The 21,640-nt window shown below is 50.8% G+C and overlaps 1 protein-coding gene and 1 pseudogene across 3 annotated transcripts in view; one reads left to right on the top strand and one right to left on the bottom strand.

The window, feature by feature from the left end:
- The window catches only part of LOC144581975 (uncharacterized), an 89,990-nt gene that overhangs the window by 594 nt on the left and 67,756 nt on the right, over positions 1-21,640 (bottom strand). For 2 of the 3 annotated variants that reach the window (XM_078368024.1, XM_078368023.1), the window contains exons 2-7: positions 10,077-10,229; positions 8,013-8,110; positions 7,179-7,286; positions 4,856-4,941; positions 2,533-2,650; positions 1-2,334 (exon numbers count right to left, since the gene is read on the bottom strand). The exon at positions 1-2,334 is cut by the window's left edge and continues 594 nt beyond it. In XM_078368024.1, the coding sequence (XP_078224150.1) occupies positions 2,215-2,334; positions 2,533-2,650; positions 4,856-4,941; positions 7,179-7,286; positions 8,013-8,069 (489 nt within the window). In that variant the 5' untranslated portion in view covers positions 8,070-8,110; positions 10,077-10,229 and the 3' untranslated portion in view covers positions 1-2,214. The remainder of the gene's footprint in view (positions 2,335-2,532; positions 2,651-4,855; positions 4,942-7,178; positions 7,287-8,012; positions 8,111-10,076; positions 10,230-21,640) is intronic. The other variant, XM_078368027.1, reaches the window with a different exon arrangement.
- Positions 16,294-16,391, top strand: LOC144581979 (small nucleolar RNA U13; annotated as a pseudogene).

Here is a 21,640-nt window from a genome sequence, read left to right as displayed (position 1 = left end):
CTCACAAAGTGCTGGGAATACAACTGTGGCCTACTTTTGAGCTTTGAGTTATTTATGTATTGTACAGATGAGTCTCTTAAGATGGGTTCTTGGTCTGATAGGTGGTTTGTAAACATTTTTCCCAATCTGTAGCTTACCTTTTCATACTCCGAATTGAGTCTTTCACAGAGCAAAAATGTGGTCTCCCTTGCAGATACTCGGCCCCTTTAGCGGGAAAGCAGACACACACAGTACATAAATAAACATGTGGATGTGTCCATTGAGTAAGTGTCCGTTTGTGGTAAAGAGATCCTAGACAGATCAGTGCTGAGAGGTTATTTCATTCAGCAATAGTTGACCTGGGGATCATCTCTAATCTCATGCTTACTTTCTGTTACTCCACTGTCTTCTGTTACTGCCGGTGGGAAAGCAATTGTCAACATGTTCTTGCTTCTTTCCACCCTCCTCAGTAGCTTTTAGGACCTTTCCTTTGTCGTTTCTGCAATTGTGTTGAATGGGTCTAGGTACGGATGGATTTATTGTCTTGGGGATTGTGCCTCCTGATTCTGAAGGATCCTGGGTCCTCTCTGTTTTTATTCTGGAATTTTTTTTTAAACAGACTCTCACTCTGTCACCAGGCTGGAGTGCAGTGGCAAGATCTTGGCTGACTGCCACCTCCACCTTCTCGGTTCAAGCGTTTCTCCTGCCTCAGCCTTCTGAGTAGCTGGGATTAAAAGCACACACAACCACTCCTGGCTGATTTTTGTATTTTTAGTAGAGATGGGTTTTCACCATGTTGGCCAGATTGGTCTCAAACTCCTGACCTTAGGTGGTCCGCTCATCTTAGCCTCCCAAGTACTGGGATTACACGGATGAGCTGCCACACCTGGCCTGTCATTTCTTTGAGACGAGTTGGATCATCTCATTTCATCCTCCCTTTGTTGTATTTTCCAATTAAGTTTTAAATGTCTACGAATGGCAGCCACGAATTCTGGCATCCGTAGCCCTTGGAAGTCCACTCCTCTTGTTGATACTGACATTTATGCCCTTTTAGTGGGGCTTTGGCTGTGGCGATTGTATGCAGCGCTGGCTGAAGGAGCTCAAGGTAGCTAGTGTCAGAACTGAATTAGAGGTCCGCCCTGGTAGTGGAGACGAATCCCCAAACGTTTGCTCATGGAAGTAATATTCTGTGTTGATGATGATTTTTGAAATAGGAGAGCAGAGGAAAAACTGTGGCTGAGCATTTTCCCTAAACGATAGTAGACATTCAAATCCCTCGTGAGGCTGGGCGTGGTGGCTCACGCCTGTCATCCAGCACTTTGGGAGGCCGAGGGAGGTGGATCACCAGAGGTCAGAAATTCATGACCGGCCTGGACAACTTAAAAAACATCATCTCTACAAAAATACCTGCCGGTATTTTTGGGAGGCTGAGGGAGGAGTATTGCTTGAATCTGGGAGGTGAAAGTTGCAGTGAGGTGAGATTGTGCCACTGCACTCCGGCCTGGGTAGATCATAAATAAGACATATAATTGACTCACAGTTCTACAGGCTGTACAAGCACAGCTCCAGCATCTGCTTGCCTTCTGGTGAGGCCTTGGGAAGCTTACGATCGTGGCAGAAATGGGAGTGAGTGCAAACAGACAGAGGAGAGGCAAGGCTCTTTATAAACAAACTGCTCTCAGTTGAACAAATAGAGCAAGGACTCACACTTCACCAAACGCAGGATGCTAAGCCATCCATGAGGGATGTACACCCTCTAACAATAGTGAGATTTGGAGGAGACACACATCCAGGCTGTATCAGGCCTTAAATGATTTGTTTAGACTCTTAGCTCCTTAAATGACAATTATTTGTTCTTTCTGATGACAGAGAGAGAGAGAGAGAGAGAGAGAGAGAGAGATAGAGAGAGAGAAAGGTTTTCCCTCAGGCTGGAAGGCAGATGCCAGCCAGGGGGCAGAGTGCCCGCCGGATGGGGCACTTTACCGCACTGTGGAGGAGGGTCAGGGACACGAAGCTGCAGGCACAGAGGTGGATATAGGTGGCTGCAAGAGTGCAGGCAGGCTGGAGCTCCCAGGTGCCACATGAGTCCTGCACACAAAGGCTAAGGAATGGTGCAGGCTCCATCTGAAATCAGGGCCACCCAGTCACTGTCTCTAGCCTAGGCCTCTGCTCCATGCCAATCCCCAGGGTAGATTGGGGAAAGAGCTTGCTGTGCTCCAGGGCACAGGCTCACACTCACCACCCGGAAGCAGTTCCCCAAGCTGGAAGAGGGGTCCTGGAAGAAGGCCGGCGGGAGGGGCTCTGTCCTGGGCAGGTTGGCTCAGGCTTCTCGGTGGCCCTGCAGTCACCATCCACCTGGTGGGACAGACGCAAGACTCAGGCATGCAGCTGAACCATGTGGCTCCCCCACATACATTGGCCTTAGCGGGAGACTCCACCCAACCCTGGGTCCGCAAAGACCACTGCAGAGCCGGCAGGCCACCTGCCGCTCCTGGGACTCTGCAGCGAGCGGCCCTCGAGACACTCAGCCAGAGGGAAGAAAAGCAGGTGCACCTGCTCACTTGCCAGGCCAGGCTGAGCTCCTCCAGGCTGTGAGCCACAGAGCCGTCCAGCAACATCAGATCGGTGCCTGCTTCGTTGTCGCTGGTGTCCAGAAGGCCAGCGGATATGCCTGTGGGGAGGAGGAAAGATGAGGTGATCCTGAGAGCCCCTGATCCTCCCCCAGGGGTCCTGGATGAGAGATGAGCCTCAGGCACACGAAGGATTGGTAAAATCCCTCCACCCCAGACTCCCAGAGCTCTGGACCCAAACCCTCAACACAAGAAGGAGAGAAAGCACAGAGACTGAGGACAGCATGTGTCCCCCCATCCCCTCTCCACATCGTGAGCACGAGTGGCCAGAATCCAGGCCTGCCCTTTGTGTTCCTTGGCAGAGGCACCACAGAAAGGCCAACTCCACCTTGGAGCCATATATCCAAGGGATGCGGGAAGAAAGCACTGGGCCTTGGTGCCAGCCTCTCAACCACAGTGGCTGCCTACAGCTCGGGGACCTGTTGCACTGGAAGCTGAGAATGGTGCATCCCGAACAGGATTTTGGTGGTGGGGCCAACTCTGCCAGGGCCCAGATTAACTGTGGTGCAACAGGTGCACAGTCAGGCTGCAGAGGCTGCTGGCCACGTCACAGGAGAAGGAGACCCCGTCCTCACTGGCCGGCTCAATCCTGGGGACATCCCTCCTTTTCATGGCAAAAGGCAGCCGGAGGTCTGGACGGCTATCCCGTGGCAAGGAGGAGTTGTAGAGCCTGTAGGCCTGTGGACCGGAGGAAGTGGGCAGGAGGGATGACCGACAGCCAGGGGACGAGCTTGAAAGTGCCATCCCCCAGGCAACCTGCCACAGGCACAGGTCTCCAGGGGAAGCTCGGGCCTCTCCTCCTCACCTAAAGGCTGGAGTAGATGAGGGTCACATGGTTCAGCTCCAAGCTCAGGGCCATGAGCCCCAAGCATGTCCGACTCAGCATCCGTGAGAATGTGCTGTGAGCAAAGTCTTGGGACAGGAGGATGCTGCTGCACTGGACGCTGAGGTCCCACACCCGGCCGTCAAAAGTCACCACGTGCGGGGCCCCGGCCACCAGGGCTTGGTCTGGGGAGAAGCAGCCACAAAGGCACGCTGAGTGGAGCCAGCTCCACCCACCGCAGTGGGAGCACGATGCCTGCTCGGTACCCCGATGCCTAGAACCCTGGCTTAGCCTGCCCTGAGACCAGGAGTCCCCCTCCCCTGGTGTGGCAACCAGAGGCCCAGTGATCCCCCACCAGCTTCAGGATGACGTGAGCTGAAGGGCTATGGCCCGATTCAGCCCTAACAAGGAATGGAGTCCCCAAAACCGCTACAAAACTGCTGTGCTAAGTAACATAGCCTGGCTCAGAGGCCACATAGTCATCCTTCTGTTTACATCGGATGTCCACAGCAGGCACAGCCATGGACACAGCAGGCAGACTGTTAGCTTTTAAAAACAATTGTGGTAAGACATGCACAACTCTGAATAAACTGGAAGCCACTGAATCGTGCACTTAAAATTCACACATCAGCCGGGCACGGTGGTGCTAAGCCATCCCAGCACTTTGCGAGGCTGAGGAAGGAGGATCACTTGAACCCAGGAGGTCAAGGGTGCGGGGAGCTGAAAGCGCACCACTGCACTCCAACCATGACAACAGAGTGAGACCTAGTCTCAAAAAAAAAAAAATTATACAAGTCATCCATTTAATCTCAACGAAGCTGCTCAGGTGGGGAAAAAACATTGAACGTTTAAGTGGATGGTCAACGGCTCCCTCAAACATGACACTGGTGTCCTGCAGACCAGCCCTGTTCAGGGTAGGGAAGAGATGGCCTGTGAAGGAACAGGTCTCACCAGTCCAGCCAGTGTAGCCCCTGAGATGTGCCTTGGGGGTGCTCATGCCCAGGGTGGGAAAGCACCATCCATCGTGCACAGCCAGACACCTGTTGGCCAGGGCCAGCATCCCAAAGGAGGTGCTACCAGCCCCGCGGTCAGCTGTCAGAACTGAGGGGCACAGAGAAGCCCATGATCACACGCACGGGACTTCAAGACCGGGCTGTTTTTGTTTTTGTTTTTTTTTTACAAGATCAGCGTGCTGCTTAGACCTGACTACACCCATGCTTCTAGGGAGCCGTACATTTTCATGTGAGTCGCACACAGATAAACCGCTACTTGCCAAGCCTGGGTACGGTGGCTCCCCCACGGACATGAGGGGCTCCATCGTGCATTAAGAACCATACATGCTCCTTACCCACGTGAGTGAGCCATGTGGTTACCTGCATTTCACAGTAAAGGAAGCTGAGTCCACAGATGTTAGCAGACTCACCTGAGCCACAGGCAAGCTTCTCGGGAGCCCAGAGCTCGTCGTCCCAGCACCGCCCTTGGCTGCACTGCTGGGCCAGGTCTTATAATCTGGAGAAAAGCAGGGTGTGTAGCCTCAGCCCTAGTCCCATAGGACCTTGGGAAGTCCAATAGGCTCTGGGCCTGGCACGGTAATGCCACAGGCCTCTGCAGGCTTCCCTGTGCCCCCACAGTTCCTGCCCCTGCATGGCCCTGCTGTTGTGCCCACGGGGTGGGGGGCTCCCAGGGAGGAGGGTGGCACAGCCCGGGGCAGGACTCATTCCTCCAGAGACCCTGCAGCAGGCGGCATCTGAGCCGGTAGAACTCGGATGGCATGTTGGCCCTGGACAGGTGTCGGAGTGGCCACGGCAGCTTCTCCTCCATCAGGTAGCCAGTCCCCCACACCACATCACCCCCAGGCAGCAGCGGCGCCACCACCACTGAGTAGTTCCTAGAGGGAACCTGCAGGACAAGCTGCTGAGCCGTGCTTTCTTTGGCTGCAGAGGGGGAGCTCACAGGTCTGCAGGAAGAGCTCTACCATGGAGAGCATTGGGGTGCATCTTGGGGAGGGCTGTCCTTGTTCTAGAAAATCACATAATGAGCTGGAGGAGCACAGAGGCTGGCATGACAGCGGAGGTGGTGGGTGACGCCGGGACAGAAACAAGCTGCCCTATTTTCATGACACAGATATCTTATGTCATGTCTGATCTGCCCCCTGGGTCTTGGGCAGCATGGGGACTGTGTGTGTGGATGCAAAAACTAGGAGCTGGAAGGTGTAGGAAATTGTTTTTTTTTTTGAGACAGAATCTCATTCTGTTTCCCAAGCTCGCGTATAGTGGTAAGATCTCGATTCCCAGCTACCTCTGCCTCCTGGGTTTAAGTTATTCTCCTTTCTCAGCCTCCAGAGTAGCTGGAACTACATGCGCTCACTGCGATGCCTGGCTCATTTTTAAATTTTTAGTAGAGTCAGTGTTTCACCATGTTGGCTACGCTGGTCTCGAACTCCCGACCTCAAGTGATCTGCCCAAATTGCTGAGATTACAGGCATAAGCCAGTGTGCCTGACCGACAGGTCTAGGAAATTTCTACAGTTGAGGGGAGGACTGGAACTTTCTCAATATGTAGAGTAGGGTCAAGCCTGTGAGATCTGAATGATCGGGGAGATCTCGGCTCATGTGGGGGTGGAGTGGGAAGAGAAATATTGCACGCTCTGTTGTTGATGGGCCACTGAGGGGGACGGGCGGGTGGACTCGCTTACTTTTAGGGAGCCTAGAGGCCCTGCAGCTGGGGGCGGGAAGCAGCTTCGACACCCTCACTGCCATTTAAATCCATTTTTTGGTATCCCCACGAGATTCCACTCACCGGGTAGGCAAATAACCAGGAAGGTGATTGTTCAACCAAGCCAAAGCCCCGCCCTGGGAGCTCTTCCCTTCCTCAGCCTACATTCTGACCGCAAGGTGGCAGGAGCGGGAACTTGTATTACGTGGAGCCTTTTTCCCATGATGTGGGTCCGGTCCCTATTCTACAGCTGGGGAAACTGAGGCACACAGAGCTGATGCAGAGACATCCCAGGAAGAGGCAGAGTCAGAATCCAGATGCTCTGCAAGGCCACCGGCATGGAAGAAGGGTCGGCCCCCTTGCCTGTAGCCCGGTTCCTGGTGGGCATCATGGCTGTGAGGGAAAAGGATATTTGGTCCCCAGGCCCCTGCTCTAGACTGGGTTCCCCATTTCTATCCACCACCCCCGTGTTCTCAACACAGAGACAAAAGGGGCCTTTTGAAGTGAATGGGTGATCACAACCTTCGTAGGTCAGTGCAGAAGCCAGAGTCCTCCTCTCATCCCCTAGCCTTGGAACCTCCCAGTCGCATCAGCCCCACCACCTTGCTATTCAAACAAGACAGGCACGGTGGCTCATGCCCGTAATCCCTGCACCGAGTCTCTGGAGCCCAGGATTCTGAGACGAGCCTGGAAAATACAGTGAAATCCCATCTCTACTAAAGATACAAAAATTAGCCGGGTATGGTGGTGAATGCTTGTAATCCCAGCAACTTGGCAGGCTGAGGCAGGAGAATCACTTGAATTTGAGAGAGGTTGCAGTGAGCTGAGATCACACCACGGCACTCCAGCCAGGGTGACGGAGAATGAGACTCCATCTCAAAAAAAAACAGGCCAAGCACATCCCTCTTCCAGTCCCTGTGCAGTGGAGCCCCCACCTGGAGCTCTCTTTCCACACTTGCCCCGTGGCTCTTGCTTGAACTGTACCTTCTACTCAAAGCTGGCCATGGCCACACCATAGGATCCCCAGCTCACCGTCTCACCAATGTTCCATCTCAAGCATTTGCCACCTAAGGTATGGCTCAGTGGTGGTAAACGATGAGCGGTGGGCCACACCCAGCCTGTAGCTGGCTTCTGCACCGCCTGCAAGAAAGAAGGGCTTTTATGTGTTTAAAATATTACATAACAGGTCGGGAGTAGTGGCTCATGCCTGTAATTCCAACACTTTAGAAGGCCAAAGGGGTTACATGACTGAAGATCAGGAGTTTGAGACCAGCCTGGAGTGGCAAAACCCTGTCTACTAAAAACACAAAAAAATTAGCCAGGTGCAGTAGTGCACACACCTGTAGTCCCAGCAACCCGGAGGGCTGAGGCAGGAGAATCACTTGAACATAGGAGGCAGAGGTTGCAATGAGCTGAGATCACACAACTGAGACAGAGCAAGACTCCGTCTCAAAAAAAAAGATGATTACAAAGCAAAAGCAAGGAAATGTGACAGAGCAGAATGGCCTGCTTAAGAGGGGACTCTCGGGCTTTCTGCAGGGAGCTGTGCACACTCTGCTGTAGATGATTTCTTGGGCTTCGTGTCTGTCTCTCAGTAAAACTGAGCTTCCTGAAGGCAGGGGTCAGCTTTGCCCACTGCACTCCTCTGCAGCAGCTCCTAAAATGCTGCCTGCACTGGGACTGTGCTCACGAGGTCTCTCTGGAGTGAGGAAGAAACCCCATTTTCTCTCCTGTGAAATAAGGAGTGAAGAAGCCTCTGTGTAGGGCGGTCAAAGTAGTCAGTGAGTCACAGCGTGTTGAAGCGTTCAGCACTGCACTTGATACATGGCGGGAACGCTGCATGGGACACCCCAAACCCAGCGTTACCTGGCTGTGAGGCCATACAGGTCCAGCAGGGCTTTGCAGAGCCTCTTCAGTGCCCATGAGAACGTGGCCTCAGCCCAGGACAGCATCTGGTGGGCCACCTGGAAAGGGAGGGGACGGTGAGAGCTGTCTCGGTCATCCTCAACTGCCAGCCACATCTCATCCTTGCTCTCACTCACCAGCTCCAGAGTGCCTTTCATGGCCCCCAGGGTCAACCTGATGGGCCTGGGACCCTGGTTGCCTGGCATCCCGGCCACCCAGGCCTGTAGCCACCACATGGCCTCCTCTGCCCTCTCCCTCCACACCTCCTCCAGGGGCCGCAGCATCACTTCCAGGTAGGAGTCCTTCAGTGTGGCCAGGGGCCCTGCAACTGGCAGCCAACACCCACCGTGAGGCCTCTGGGCAGCTCAGAGGCCCAGCCCAGGCCTCAAAGAGATAGGGCCTCTTCCTGGGATTAAGATGGTGGGGGGAGTGGAGGAAAAGGAATAGAGCAGCAGGCACTGGAGATTGCGAGTCAGTTGTCACAGCAGACCCGAGCTGCCTCTGCATGGCCTGCTCATAGCTTGTCTGGGAACTTGGACTGGGGGAGGGTTCCCACCAATCCTAGGAGTGATACGAGGCGCTCTGCGTCTGAACTGTTTGTACAAACGTGGTTTATGCCAGACCCCTGCTTTCCTCCTAGGAGTCTGACAGTGTGCTCTGAGCCGAGCGGCACCTGCCAATTAGGCAGCCACACCAAACACCCTGGGTGACATAGTGCTGGGACAGACAAGTGCATCCCATCTGAAGGCACAGGGACTGGGAAAGGATACTAGGTGCTGGCCGTGGTTCATCCTAGACTCCGCCCCGGCCCCCTTCCCTGTGCCAACACTCCTGCCTCCTCTCTCACTGTAGTCAATGACAGCTGTGAGCAGCATAGTGTGCAGAGTCCTGAGCACTTTTTCAAATTCACTGCCCTGTGGGTGGCCATGGGACTCTGGCACAGAAGAGAGGCTATGGAGGTGACGTTCAACAGCCAGTCAGAGGGACGCCAACCCTGACATTGGGCAAGGTCTTAGCCACGGATGGTAGAGAGGTCAGAAGTACCTAGTCCTGCCAGGAGGGCAGTTGGAACAAGGCAGCTGCCACTATGCCTGGCTAATTTTGGTATTTTAATAGAGATAGGCTTTCACCATGTTGGCCAGGCTGGTCTTGAACTCCTGACCTCGTGATCCACCTGCCTCAGCCTCCCAAAGTGCTGGAATTACAAGTGTGAGCCACTGTGACTGGCTTTTTTTTAACATTATTTGTTTATTTTAGAGATAAGATCTCACTCTGTTGCCCAGGCTGGAGTACGGTGGCACATTCTTGACTCATTGCAACCTCTGCCTCCAGGGCTGAAGCAATCCTAGATGAATAGACATAAGACTGAAGCTGAAGTGCCAGCCCTGGATTCATTCCTATATGGCTATGCTATTGGAAGCAAGTTCATCTCTGGGGATGAGCTCAGGGTACTCAGATCGCCACTTGCCAGACTCAGGTGCTCTCTCTGGACAACCCACCTGGCCGGGGCACCCGCCTTGTGACTGAAAGCCAGGATCTGTGTGCAGTGGAGTGTGCGGCCCGGCCCCGGCCTGTAGGCGCCGTCTGAGCCGCTCTCTGTCTGCAGCCTCTGGCCAGTGCTGCACTGGTGCGCTGGCTGCTTTGCCTGAGCTGTGAGGATCGATCAAAGAACCCCTACCCTCCTCTGCCAGGCAGCCCTCCACCAGGGCTCCAAGAGGAGGAGGCCCAAGCCCAGCCTGGCCTCTGCCGTGTTCTCCCAGCCCTGTGGTCTGCTTCACCCGTCACTCCGTTAAAACCTGTCCGTAGGGAGGTCTTAAGAGATGAATGAATGTCCCCTAAAAAGACACACCTTTTTTTTCTTTTTTTACTAAAGAGCAGGTACTAAGTCCTACTCAGAGCCCACAGAATGACTGATGGAAAATCCTGTGGTGACAGCGTATTTTAGCTCACAGAGCCACAGCCACAGGAACCGGGGAAGGCCCTGCCACCTCCACCTTCCCCGCAGCCAGGCATGCAGTGCCTTACCCGGGAGGCCATACGGGATCCTCAGGGAGTCGGTCCGCAGCCAGCCCCGCTGCTGCAGCAGGCCAAGGGCATGCAGCCCTGACAGTCCTGACACGAACAGCTTGGCATCCGGGGCAGACACTCATCATCCAGCCTCCTTCCTTTCCATCGGTGCTGCAGGGATAGAGAGCAGGCAAATGAAAGGGTCAGCCCCCAGGGACCGACACCCCCAGCCCCAGGCAAAGAAAGGACTCAGGAATACCCCAGGGTCCTTGGGATTGGGGGATCCTTGAAGAGTCAACACCTGTGCCCTGCACAACAGCCCACAGACAGGCCTGATCGTGGCTCGCTGCAGCCTTGACCTCCAAGACTCAATCGATCCTTTCACCTCAGCCTCCCAAGTAGCTGGTACTACAGACATGTGCCACCACCTTGGCTAACTTGTGTGTGTGTGTGTGTGCACGTGCATATATATATATATATATATATATACACATCATTTTTTTTCTGTAGAAACAGGGATCTCAGTATGTTTCCCAGGCTGGTCTTGAACTCCTGGGCTCAAGCAATTCTCTTGCCTTGGCTTCCCAAAGTTCTGGGATTATAGGTGTGGGACACTGTGCTTGGCCCAAGGATAAAGTAGAATGAGGCCGGGCAGAGTGACTCATTCCTGTAATTCCAGCACTTTGGAAGGCCAAGGCAGACAGATTTCCTGAGGTCAGGAGTTTCAGACCAGCCAGGCCGACATAGTAAAACACCGCCTCAACAAAAATACAAATAAATAAATAAATAACCAAGTATGGCAGGAGGCACCTGTAATCCCAGCTACTTGGGAGGCTGAGGCAGGAGAACCACTTGAACCCAGGAGGCAGAGGCTGCGGTGAGCCAAGATTGCACCATTGCATCCAGTCCGAGCAACACTGTGAGATTCAGTATCAAAAAAAAAAAAAAAAAAAAAAAAAGAAGTAGAATGAAACAAAATCAAATAGGACAGATGACAAAAGAATTAACTACACATCATGGGTCGTTAAATAAATTTCACTTTCTGAAGCTTCTGCGTCTGCAACACTGAAGGTCATCCAGAACAGACAGGTGGAAATGGGCCAGCTGTTATGACTCCCAAACACCCACTTGAGGTGGTCAACAGCCACCGCTCCGAGTGCCCCCAGCCCAAGCTCCTGTCCTTACCTTAGAATCTTTCAGAACACATAAGCGGCACACCCTGGTGTCACCGCCCTGGCTCTGGCACAGTGCCAGCATCTGCTAAGCCTGTGTGTGTGTGTTTTAAATGCCTTGTGTATTTTAGGCCAAAGTTTTACATATGTTTCTTATTGTGGGTGAGAATGAGAACAACCCAAAATCTGCTATTTTATGGTTTGTGGGGACCGCTGGATGTTGTGGGAAGTTCTTGGGGCTCACACTGAGCCTGAGTCTGTCCTTAGATGGGATGTTGATATTGAGAAGCTGAAGTGATGAAGACCATCAGGAGGCATTTGGCCCACACCCTAGCCTGGTCACGGAGGAGACAGGGCACAGGGAGTTGCATCTCCTACCTGTCACATGGGCCTGGTCACTCAGCAGATGGCTCAGCGATGTGGAGAGGCCAGCTTGCTGCCCACCTGCTGTGTGAGGTTCCCTGTAAAGATGACAGGGCTGCCCCCATCACCAGTTTCATCTCCAGCTGTGCCTAAAACCACTCAGCCTTGCCGACCATGGGTGGCAGCAGGTCTCTCTAGCCCTGAAAAGGCCTTGGTGTCATCTGGAATGACAGGCTTGGCCAGCAAGCCCAGCCGTGATCACATAAGCTGGGACGAGAGAGAGGGAAGGAGATAGCCCGGCTAATGGCTTTCTATGTCGATTCTTCCCCAATTTTTTAATTTTTCTTGAGATGGAGTCTCACTCTGTCACCCAGGCTGGAGTGCAGTGGCAGGATCCAGGTCCACTGCAACTTTTGCCTCCCGGGTTCAAATGATTCTCCTGCATCAGCCTTTCAAGTAACTGGGATGACAGATGCACACCACAGTGCCCAGCTAATTTTGTATTTTTAGTAGAGACGGGGTTGTACCATGTTGGCGAGGCTGATCTCACTCCTGAGCCCAAGTAATCCACACACCTTGGCCACCCAAAGTGCTGAGATTACAGGTGTGAACCACTATGCCCAGGCCTTCCCCAATTCTTTAAACTCCGGATTTCTCTAAATTAGAAACCTGTGTTATAAACACAGAGGACTCCTCTTCTCTCCTTGACAACCCCCTCATTGGATCCATCAGGAACTCAGTCGACCGTCGCTATAGAATGTGACTAGAATCAACCCCATCTGCCACCTCTGCTGCACACCAGCTCCAGCCCTGGTTATTGAACCTGTCTGACTGCAACATCCTCCTGGTTCTCCCAGCTCCCATCCCGCTACTGGCAACGGATCTCCACTTGCCGACCAGACACATCCGATGATGGCATATAGCGTTATTTACAGTACAATCCAAAGTCCTTGAGGCCGGTGAAGCTAGAATTTTGTTGGTCACTGGTACGGACACTGGCAGTCGGGCCACAGGAACAGCTCACTACACTCCAAGGCTCCACGTGGGAGATCTCTAGAAAAGTCACGAGCAACTACAAATACCAGGTTTGATGGCCCTGCCAACCTGCAGACACACCCCACACACCCCTCTGATAGCCACTAGCTAGTCAGTTCACCCAAAAGATGTCAAAATACTAGCTATTATCAGACCGTCACTATTTAATGCTGTATTTCCCAGATCCCCACCGACGTATGTGCAGATGTGTGTGTACAAATGTGTATGCATCTGTGTACAGATCTATCTGAACATAAATGTATGTAGAAGTGTATGTATACAGATATACCAAAATACACACATATGTGTGTATGAATGTGTGGATATAGATTGTGTGTACTGTGATGTGTACATGGAGGTGGTGATATGTAGACATGTGTATGAATGTGTGGGTATACAGACGTGTGTGTGGATGTACATAAAGATGTATATATATGAATGTGTGTATATGAATGTATGCGTACAGATATGTCTACATGTGGATGAAGATGCCTGCAGCTCTTCCTGCTGACAGGCACCTCCTAGCGCTGGCTTTCTCCAGTATGTATCAGAAGCTGTGCGGTGGTGTCAGAGCTTCCTCAGGGTGCGGGTGAACTGGGTGAGCACAGAATTTCTCTCCCAAACCACGACATTTTTCAGTTAAAGACAACACTAGTCACAAATGCGTCAGGTCAGCAGGCAAAAACTGGGGCTCTGCAGGCAACCCAGGACACAACCCCCACACACCAGGATAGGGGGTGCCAACAGAACACTTCCAACATTAACCTTAAATCCCATAAACTCTAAGGTTGAACACAAGCCTCGAACCCCTGGGCCCAGGGATTCGAGGTTGACCCAAGCTCTGGCACTTTGTATTCATGAGTTCATCTGCCTCAGTTTCCTCATCTTAAATGGGGTTACAAAGAGGACTTGAAGAACAGACTTCCTCTCTGCTGGAACAGGCTCCAGAAAGTTGGAGTGCTGGCTTTTACTGTAATTTTGATGAGTCTGGGGCAGATGGAAGTAAAATTTCTCCAAAGGAAAATAAACATTTTGAGGCTTCAGACAGCTCTATAGAGAGTGGCAGGAAGGTCCGAGGGGAGGTACAGGCAATCTGTGCTTGCATATGTAGCAAATAACAAGACGTTCAAGGGCCCCTTGGAGTTCTGGAAATGAGGCAGAAGTCTCAGCCATCAGACAGGTGGGGCTGTAGGAGGACGATGGCTCTCCCCTGACATGAGTCTTCACCCAGGCTGATGGCACAGGTGGAAGTGGAGAGAGTATTTATGCAGCAAGACATCCAGCTCGGCTTCAGATGCTACACTCCAGGCCCCAGAGAAGACACTGAAAACTGAGGCAGAATCGGTGATCCTATGCTGAACGTGCCCAGTGGTCATGCCCGGCGAGATCAAGTCTAAAGCTGCTATTTGTACCTGGCTGGAGTGCGGCGCCACGATCTCGACTCACTGCAACATCCGCTTTCCAGATTCAAACAATTCGCATGCCTCAGCCTCCTGAGAAGCTGGGCCTACAGGCGTGCACCACCACGCTCATGTAAGTTTTGTATTTTTGGTAGAGGCAGGGTTTCACCTTCCTGGCCAGCCTGGGCCCAAATTCCTGACTTCATGTGATCCTTCCGCCTTGCCTCACGACATTCGTACACTTTTTGAAGTCATGTATCTGCCTGAAAAGGGGATAGAAGTGTTAAATCTCCCCGGGATGGAGGAGGCAGACACAAAATTTCAACACAAGGACAAGAGCTTCAAGTGACTAAGTTCTATCCAGGTACCTTTTGGTAAGATCTCTTGAAAAGCACCTACAAAGATGAAAACGAGCCTGAACAATATAGTAAGACCCATCTCCACTAAAAAGAAAATAAAAATATAGAAAGGCATGGGGGCACAGGTTTTAGTCTCTGCTACTTGGGAGGCTGAGGAAAGAGGATCGCTTGGGCCCAGGGGTTCAAGGCTGCAGTGAATTAGGATTATGCCATTAAATACAAGACCTTGTAAAAGAAAGAGAAAAGTGGGGGAGAGAAAAAAGAGGAGGATGAGAGGGGGAAAGGGAAGAAAAAAAGTAGGAAGAGGGAATAGTGAGAGGGAAAGAAAGAAAAGAAAAGAAAAAAAAGAAAGAAAATAGAAAAGAAATGAGAAAAACATATAAACATTCTGGCCAGGGAATTCCACTGTTAAAAATGTACTCTGTGAGAGAATGGTGTTCTCGACAGAATAATTTTAACAGGAAACCTGGGAAAAACTCAAGAGCTCTTCATTATGAAACTAGCTGAATACATTCCATTCCATGGACTATTACATGGTCATTTGCACTACACGGGAGATGCTGATTTTATTAGGTACATATATTAACTCCACGTGCTGATTGTGTGCATAGATCATCTCGGAAAAGAATCACCAAAGGAACCGTAACAGTGGTTCGCTTCGAGGAGGGGTGGGAGAGCGGCTTTAAGGCTGCACCAACACCAACCGATAGAACTTTTTGCAATAAAGACCATATTTCCGGGCCATCTGCAGCTGTGGAGCACTTGAAATGTGGCCCACGCAGCCAAAGAACCAAATCTTTCATTTTCTTAAATCTTAATTTATTTAGATTTTTTTTTTTTTTTGAGATGGAGTCTCGCTCCGTTGCCCAGGCTGAAGTGAAGTTGCATGATCTTGGCTAACCGCAACCTCTGTCCCCCAGGTTCAAGCACCTCTTTTGCCTCAGCTTCCAAAGTAGATAGGGTTATATGGGCTCTCCGCCGCATCCGGTTGCTTTTTGTGTTTTTAGTATACATGTGGTTTCACCATGTTGGTCAGGCTGCTCTCAAACTCCTGACCTCAGGTGAGCCACCCGACTCGGCCTCCTAAAATGCTGGGATTACAGGCATGAGCCACCGTATCCAGCCTCACGTAGATTTCATAAACACATATGCCATGAGCTGCCATATGGGAGACTGGCTTCTATACTCTTTCATAGTTTTTGAACTTTGAATCATTTAAATGATTGGCCTATTTTTTTTAGTTGTAGCACTTAATAGAATAGTATTTAGATTGTATTAATCTAAATAAAATCTACCATAGAATTTACATTGTACCAGTGAATGCTGATGTATAAAAAAATTGCCAAGGTGTGTGTGTGTGTTCATGTGCACGTTTATATGTATGTATATTTCACTTTTTTTGAGTTAGTCTCGCTCTGCCACAAAGTCTGGAGTGTGGGAGTATGAACCTGGCTCGCTGCAACCTCTGCCTCTAGGGTTCAAGCGGTTCTCCTGCCTAAGCTTCCCGAGTAACTGGGATTACAGGTACACACCACCACATCCAGCTCATTTTTGTATTTTTAGTAGAGAAGGAGTTACACAATGTGGGCCGGGCTGGTCTTGAATTCCTGATCTCAAGAGATCCACCTGCCTTGGCCTCCCAAAGTACTGAGGATTACAGGCATGAGCCAGAATGCACAGATAAAAAGGTGTGTTTTTTTAGAAAAATGAACAACGTACCAACAAAAAATAGGGAACAGCTGGGGCTGGTGGCTCATTCCTATAATCCTAGCTCTTTGGGAGGCTGAGGTGGGAAGATCGCTGGAGTCCAGGAGGTTAAGGCTGCGGTGACCCATGATTGCACCACTGCCTTCCAGCATGAGTATTGCAGCAAGACCCTGCCTCAAGAAAAACTAAAATTTTAAAAAACCAAAACCTAAGCATGACAATTGGATTATCAGGCTATTTTATGATATGTGCCATTCTCAAAACTTGTTACGGTATCATCACATCACTCATCCGACACGAAAAAATAAAAAATAAAACCCAGAAACTCAAACTAAAAATATTTGCAAATCTATAGTGTTATGCGTTGTGCTCTGTCTCCCCAAAAGATGCTGAAGCCCTATGCCGCAGGGTCTGTGGATACGACCTTATTTGGAAATAGCCTCTTCCCATGTGATCGAGCTAAGCTGAGGTAATGAGGGTGAATCCTAATCCAGTGTGCCTGGTGTCCTTATAAAAAGGGGATGTGTGGACAAAGACACCTACAAAGGGAAGACGGTTTCAAGACAGAGACAGAAGACCACCTGCAAGCCAAGGAACTCTGGAGGCTCTGAGAATCCATGAGCGAGACCTGGGACAGATCTCCCTCACAGCCTTCAGAGAAAAAACAAACAAACAATAAAAAATCCCTTGATTTCAGACTCCTGGTATCCAGAACTGTGAGAATAAATCTCTGTGGTTGAAGCCACACAGTTTAGGGTACTTTGTTAAGGCAGCGCTGGGAAATGAATGCAGAGTTCTTGGGGCACGCATCCACACTTCTGAAGGAAATGTGGGACGTGCAATGCTTGAACTTACAATTCATACTTTTCTCTACTCTGAATTCTTTTTTTTTTGAGAGGCAGGGTCTCACTCTGTCACCCAGGCTGGAGTGCAGTGGCACAAGCATGGCTCACTGCAGCCTCCAGTTCCTGGGCTGCAGCAATCCTCTTGCCTCAGCCTCCTGAGTAGCTGAGACTATGGGCACATGCCACTGTGCCCAATTTTTAAAAAATGTTTTGTAGAGATGGGGTCATGCTATGTTGCCCAGGTTTACCTGGAACTCCTAGCCTCAAGTGATCTTTCCATCTTGGCCTCCAAAATTCTGGGATTATAGGTATAAGCCATTGTAACTGGCTTGCCTTTTAAAAAACAAAAACAAAAACAAAACCAGAATCTTCATATATTGCCCAGGCTGGAGTCCAGGGACATGATCTTGGCTCACTGCAACCTCCACCTCCTCGGTTCAAGCAATTCTTTTGCCTCAGCCTCCCGATTAAGTCAGCTTATAGGCTCCTACCACCACACCTAGCTAATTTATGTATTTTTATTACAGGCGAGGTTTCACCTGTGGGCCAGGCTGGTCTCGAACTGCTGACTTCAGGTGATCCGCCCACTTCAGCCTCCCAAAATGCTATGATTGTGGCTCACTGCAACCTCCGCTCCTGGGTTCAAGCAATGCTCCTGCCTCAGCCTCCCAAGTAGCTGGGATGACAGGTTCCTGCCACCATGCCAGTTTTTGTACCTTTAGCAGAGACGGTGTTTCACCATGTTGGCCAGGCTGGTCTTGAACCCTCGACATCAGGTGATCCGACTGCTTCAGCCTCCCAAAATGATAGGATAACAGGCATGTGCCACTGTGCCCGGCCCACTTCTGTTATTATTACAGTGTAATATATAATGAAATATTTACACAACTCACGGTAACGTAAAATTAGTGGGAGCCCTGAGCTTGTTTTCCTGAAACTAGAGCATCCCTTCTGAAGGTGACGGGAGACATTGACAGATAAACAGGCATTGGATTCTCATAAGGGGCACGCAGTCCAGCTCCCTCGCATGTGCTGCTTACGGTACGGTTTGCATTCCTATGAGACTCTAACAACGCCACCGATCTGACAGAAGGTGGAGCTCAGGTGGTGATGCCAGAAATAAGGAGCAGCTGTGAACACAGATAAAGCCTCCCTAGCCCGTTCGCTGCTCACCTGCTGTGCTGCCTGCCCAGTTTCTAACAGGTGCGATGGGCACGGTGGCTCGTGCCTGTAATCCCAGCACATTGGGAGACTGAGGCAGGTGGATCACCTGAGGTTGGGAGTTCGAGACAAACCTGACCAACATAGAGACACCCTGTCTCTACTAGAAATACAAAAATTAGCCTGGCATTGTGGCTCATACCTGTAATCACAGCTACTTGGGAGTCTGAGGAAGGAAACTGGCTTGAATCTGGGAGACAGAGGTTGCAGAGAGTCAAGATCATGCCATTGCATTCCAGCCTGGGCAACAAGAGCAAAACTCCCTGTCAAATTAAAAAAAAAAAATCCCGGGTTCAATGGCTCACACTTGCAATCCCAGCACTTTGGGAGAATGAGGAGGGCAAATCACCTGAAGTAAGGCGTTTGGGACCAGCTTGACCAACATGGTGAAACCCTGTCTCTACTAAAAATACAAAAATGAGCCAGGTGTGGTGGTATATGCCTGTAATCCCAGCTACTCAGGAGGCTGAGGTGGAAGAATTACTTGAGCCTCGGAGATGGAGGTTACATTTACCTGAGATAGCACCGCTGCACAGACTGAGACTCTGTCTCAAAAAGAGAGAGAGAGAAAAAAAAAAGAAAAACAAAAAGAGGCTACTGGTACAGGTCCGTGGCCAGGAGGGTTGGGGACCCAAGCTGTAGACAATATGTAATGATCAAATCGGGGTAACTGAGACAGTCATCACCTCAAATATTTATCTTTTGTTTTGGGAACAAAAAAATTCTTCTCTTCTAGCTATCTTGAAATATTCAAATAAATTCTCATTCACTGTAATTTCCCTTGTGCACTATTGATTACTGTAACATATTCCTTCTATCTAGGCCTTCTGGTCTTTCATTCATTCTTTTTAAAAATTATTTTCATTTATTTCTGAGACAGTCTCTTTCTGCCAGGCTACAGTGCAGTGACATGGTCTTGACTCAATGTAACCTTCACCTCCTGGGTACAGGCAATTCTCCTGTCTCAGCCTCCTGAGTAGCTGGGATTACAGGCGTGCATCAGTATTCCTAGCTAACTTTTTTTATTTTTAGTAGAGATGGGGTTTCACCATGTTGTCCAGGCAGGTCTCGAATCCCTGACCTCAAGCGATCCACCCACCTCGGCCTCCCAAAGTGCTAGGAGTACAGGCGTGATCCACAGCACCCGGCCATTTATTCATTCTTACATTCATTCATTCTATGAATAACTAATGCCTGGTTATCATATACCTGACAGGGCTCTGGGCTCTGGGGAAACAGCAATGAGCAAAACAAAGTTGCTGCTCTCTTAATGGATCCATCATTCTAATGAGGGGGAAAGAGACAGGCGATCCATAAACAAACCATTAACACAAGACAGCACATCAGGTGGAGAGTGCTATGAAGAATAAAAACGAAAGCAGGTATGGCCAGGTGCAGTGGCTCCCATCTGTAATCCCAGCACTTTGGGAGGCTGAGGAGGATGGATCCCTTGAGGTTAGGAGTTCAAGACCAGCCTGGCTGACATGGTGAAATGCCATCTCTACTAAAGGTACAAAAAAGAAAATTACCTAGGTGTGGTGGCAGCTGCCTGTAATCCTAGCTACTCAGGAGGGTGAGGTGGGAGGATTGTTTGAACTTGGGAGGTGGAGGTTGCAGTGAGCCGACATTGCGTCACTGCACTCCAGCCTGGGGAACAGAGCAAGACTCTGTCTTCAAAAATAAAAAAGTAAAGAGAAATCGGGTGCAGCTTAGAGTGCACTAGCACAAGCAGGGGTGCTCAGGTGGTGATGAAGGTGGTCAGGAAAGGCCTCTCTGTGAAGGTGATAGACATGAGGGCTGAGCCTGGGGACTCCTGAAGAGAGCAGCATGGGAGGGCCCTAGGTATTGGTCCCATTTGTGATCCTTTTGTTTTGTTTTGTTTTGTTTGGTTTTTGACACAAAGTCTTGCTCCGTCACCCAGGCTGGAGTGAAGTGGCACAATCTGGGGCCACTGCAACCTCCACCAACTGGGTTCAAGGCACCTCAGCCTCCCAAAGAGCTCGGATGTCAGGCGTGAGTCACTGTGCCTTGCCTATGCATCAACATGTTTAAATTCTTCAGAAAGCTGTGCTTTAGGAAGAGTGTTCTGACAGCAATCAGAAATAAATGACAACGGCAGAACAAGAATCACGTCAGTGACAGGGTGGCTATGGACATTTGTTGGCCAGCAGCAAAAAAGCCACTCATACCCTGGATTCTATCTCTGCAGCCTGTCTGCACCTGAACTCTCCTCCCCACATCAGTGGAAGCCTGGAACTCTCAGAAGAGCAGACCTCAACGGCCGCTGTCACTTTCACCAGAATGATGGAATTAATTCATTCACGCAGAAGATAGCAGAAACCCGGTGAGAACAGGATCCAGAATGTGTGGGTTTTGATGGACAGGGTGGTAGGATCAGGGAAACTCCACCTACCTCACCTCCTGAGCCCCACACTCCTTCCCCAGTCCTGATCACCATAGAGACTAGAGTGACATGACCAGAAATGTAGACGCTTGGAAAGACACCAGCGACATAAAGAAGATGAGGCCAGAGGTCCACAAGGTACACAGATCCTGGCCTCGGATGCCCAGGACTCTGTCCAGAAAGGCTCCCTCCCAGCCATGGAACTTGATGGTCCTCGAGTTCCTGAGGATAGAGCTGGTGAATCGGGCCCACAAGTCCTTCTGCCTCGTTTGCTCTCCTGGGATTGGAGGGAAGAGAGAGACGAAGACACAGCTGATCCGGAATTCTCCCCTGCACCCTGACAGTCACCGTGCAGCAAATCCTGCTGATCCTTCCTACTGCTTCCCAAAGCTGTCTGCCTCTCTGCATCTCTGACCCTCAGTCCTGATCCATCCACCATCATCCTGTGCCTGGATTCCTGCAGGAGCTGACCCAGGACCACTGCCACAGAAAGGAGGATTCTGGTGCCCAGAGAACAGAGGCTGCCCCTGAGCCCACCTGGGTATGGCACCATCAGGAAGGCTACCTGGAGGTGGGTAATGCCTGAGCTACATCTTTCTTCCTTTTACATTTTTGGTGGAGTTGTGGGGTCTCACTCTGTTGCCCAGGCTGGCCTCAAGCTCTTGGGCTCAAGTGACCCTCTGCCACCGGCCTCCTAAAGTACTGGGATTACAACCTGAGCTACATGTTAAATGGCCAGGAGGTGGGTGCTGGGCAGGCAGAGGATGAGGGGATGGAGCCGGGAAGAGGGATTGAAGGCTCTGAGACAGGGGACAGCAAACACCTAGGCAGAGGGAGCAGCATGACTGAGAGGACACTCAGTGTGGCCAGAGGAGTACATGCGCGGCGTCACTTGGCACTTTAGGGTCAGGCAGGAGTTCGGGGTCTGTGCTTAACCGGGGAGGGGCATCATCAGAAGGCAGCTGCCTGGAGAAGGTATTTTGTTATTTCTTGAGATGGAGTCTTGCTTTGTTACCAGCCTGGAGTGCAGTGGCGCGATCTTGGCTCACTGTAATCTCTGCCTCCTGGGTTCGAGT

Source organism: Callithrix jacchus, chromosome 3 (genome assembly GCF_049354715.1).
Source record: "Callithrix jacchus isolate 240 chromosome 3, calJac240_pri, whole genome shotgun sequence".
Classification (NCBI taxonomy): domain Eukaryota; kingdom Metazoa; phylum Chordata; class Mammalia; order Primates; family Cebidae; genus Callithrix; species Callithrix jacchus.
This window is presented reverse-complemented; position numbering and strand designations above follow the sequence as displayed.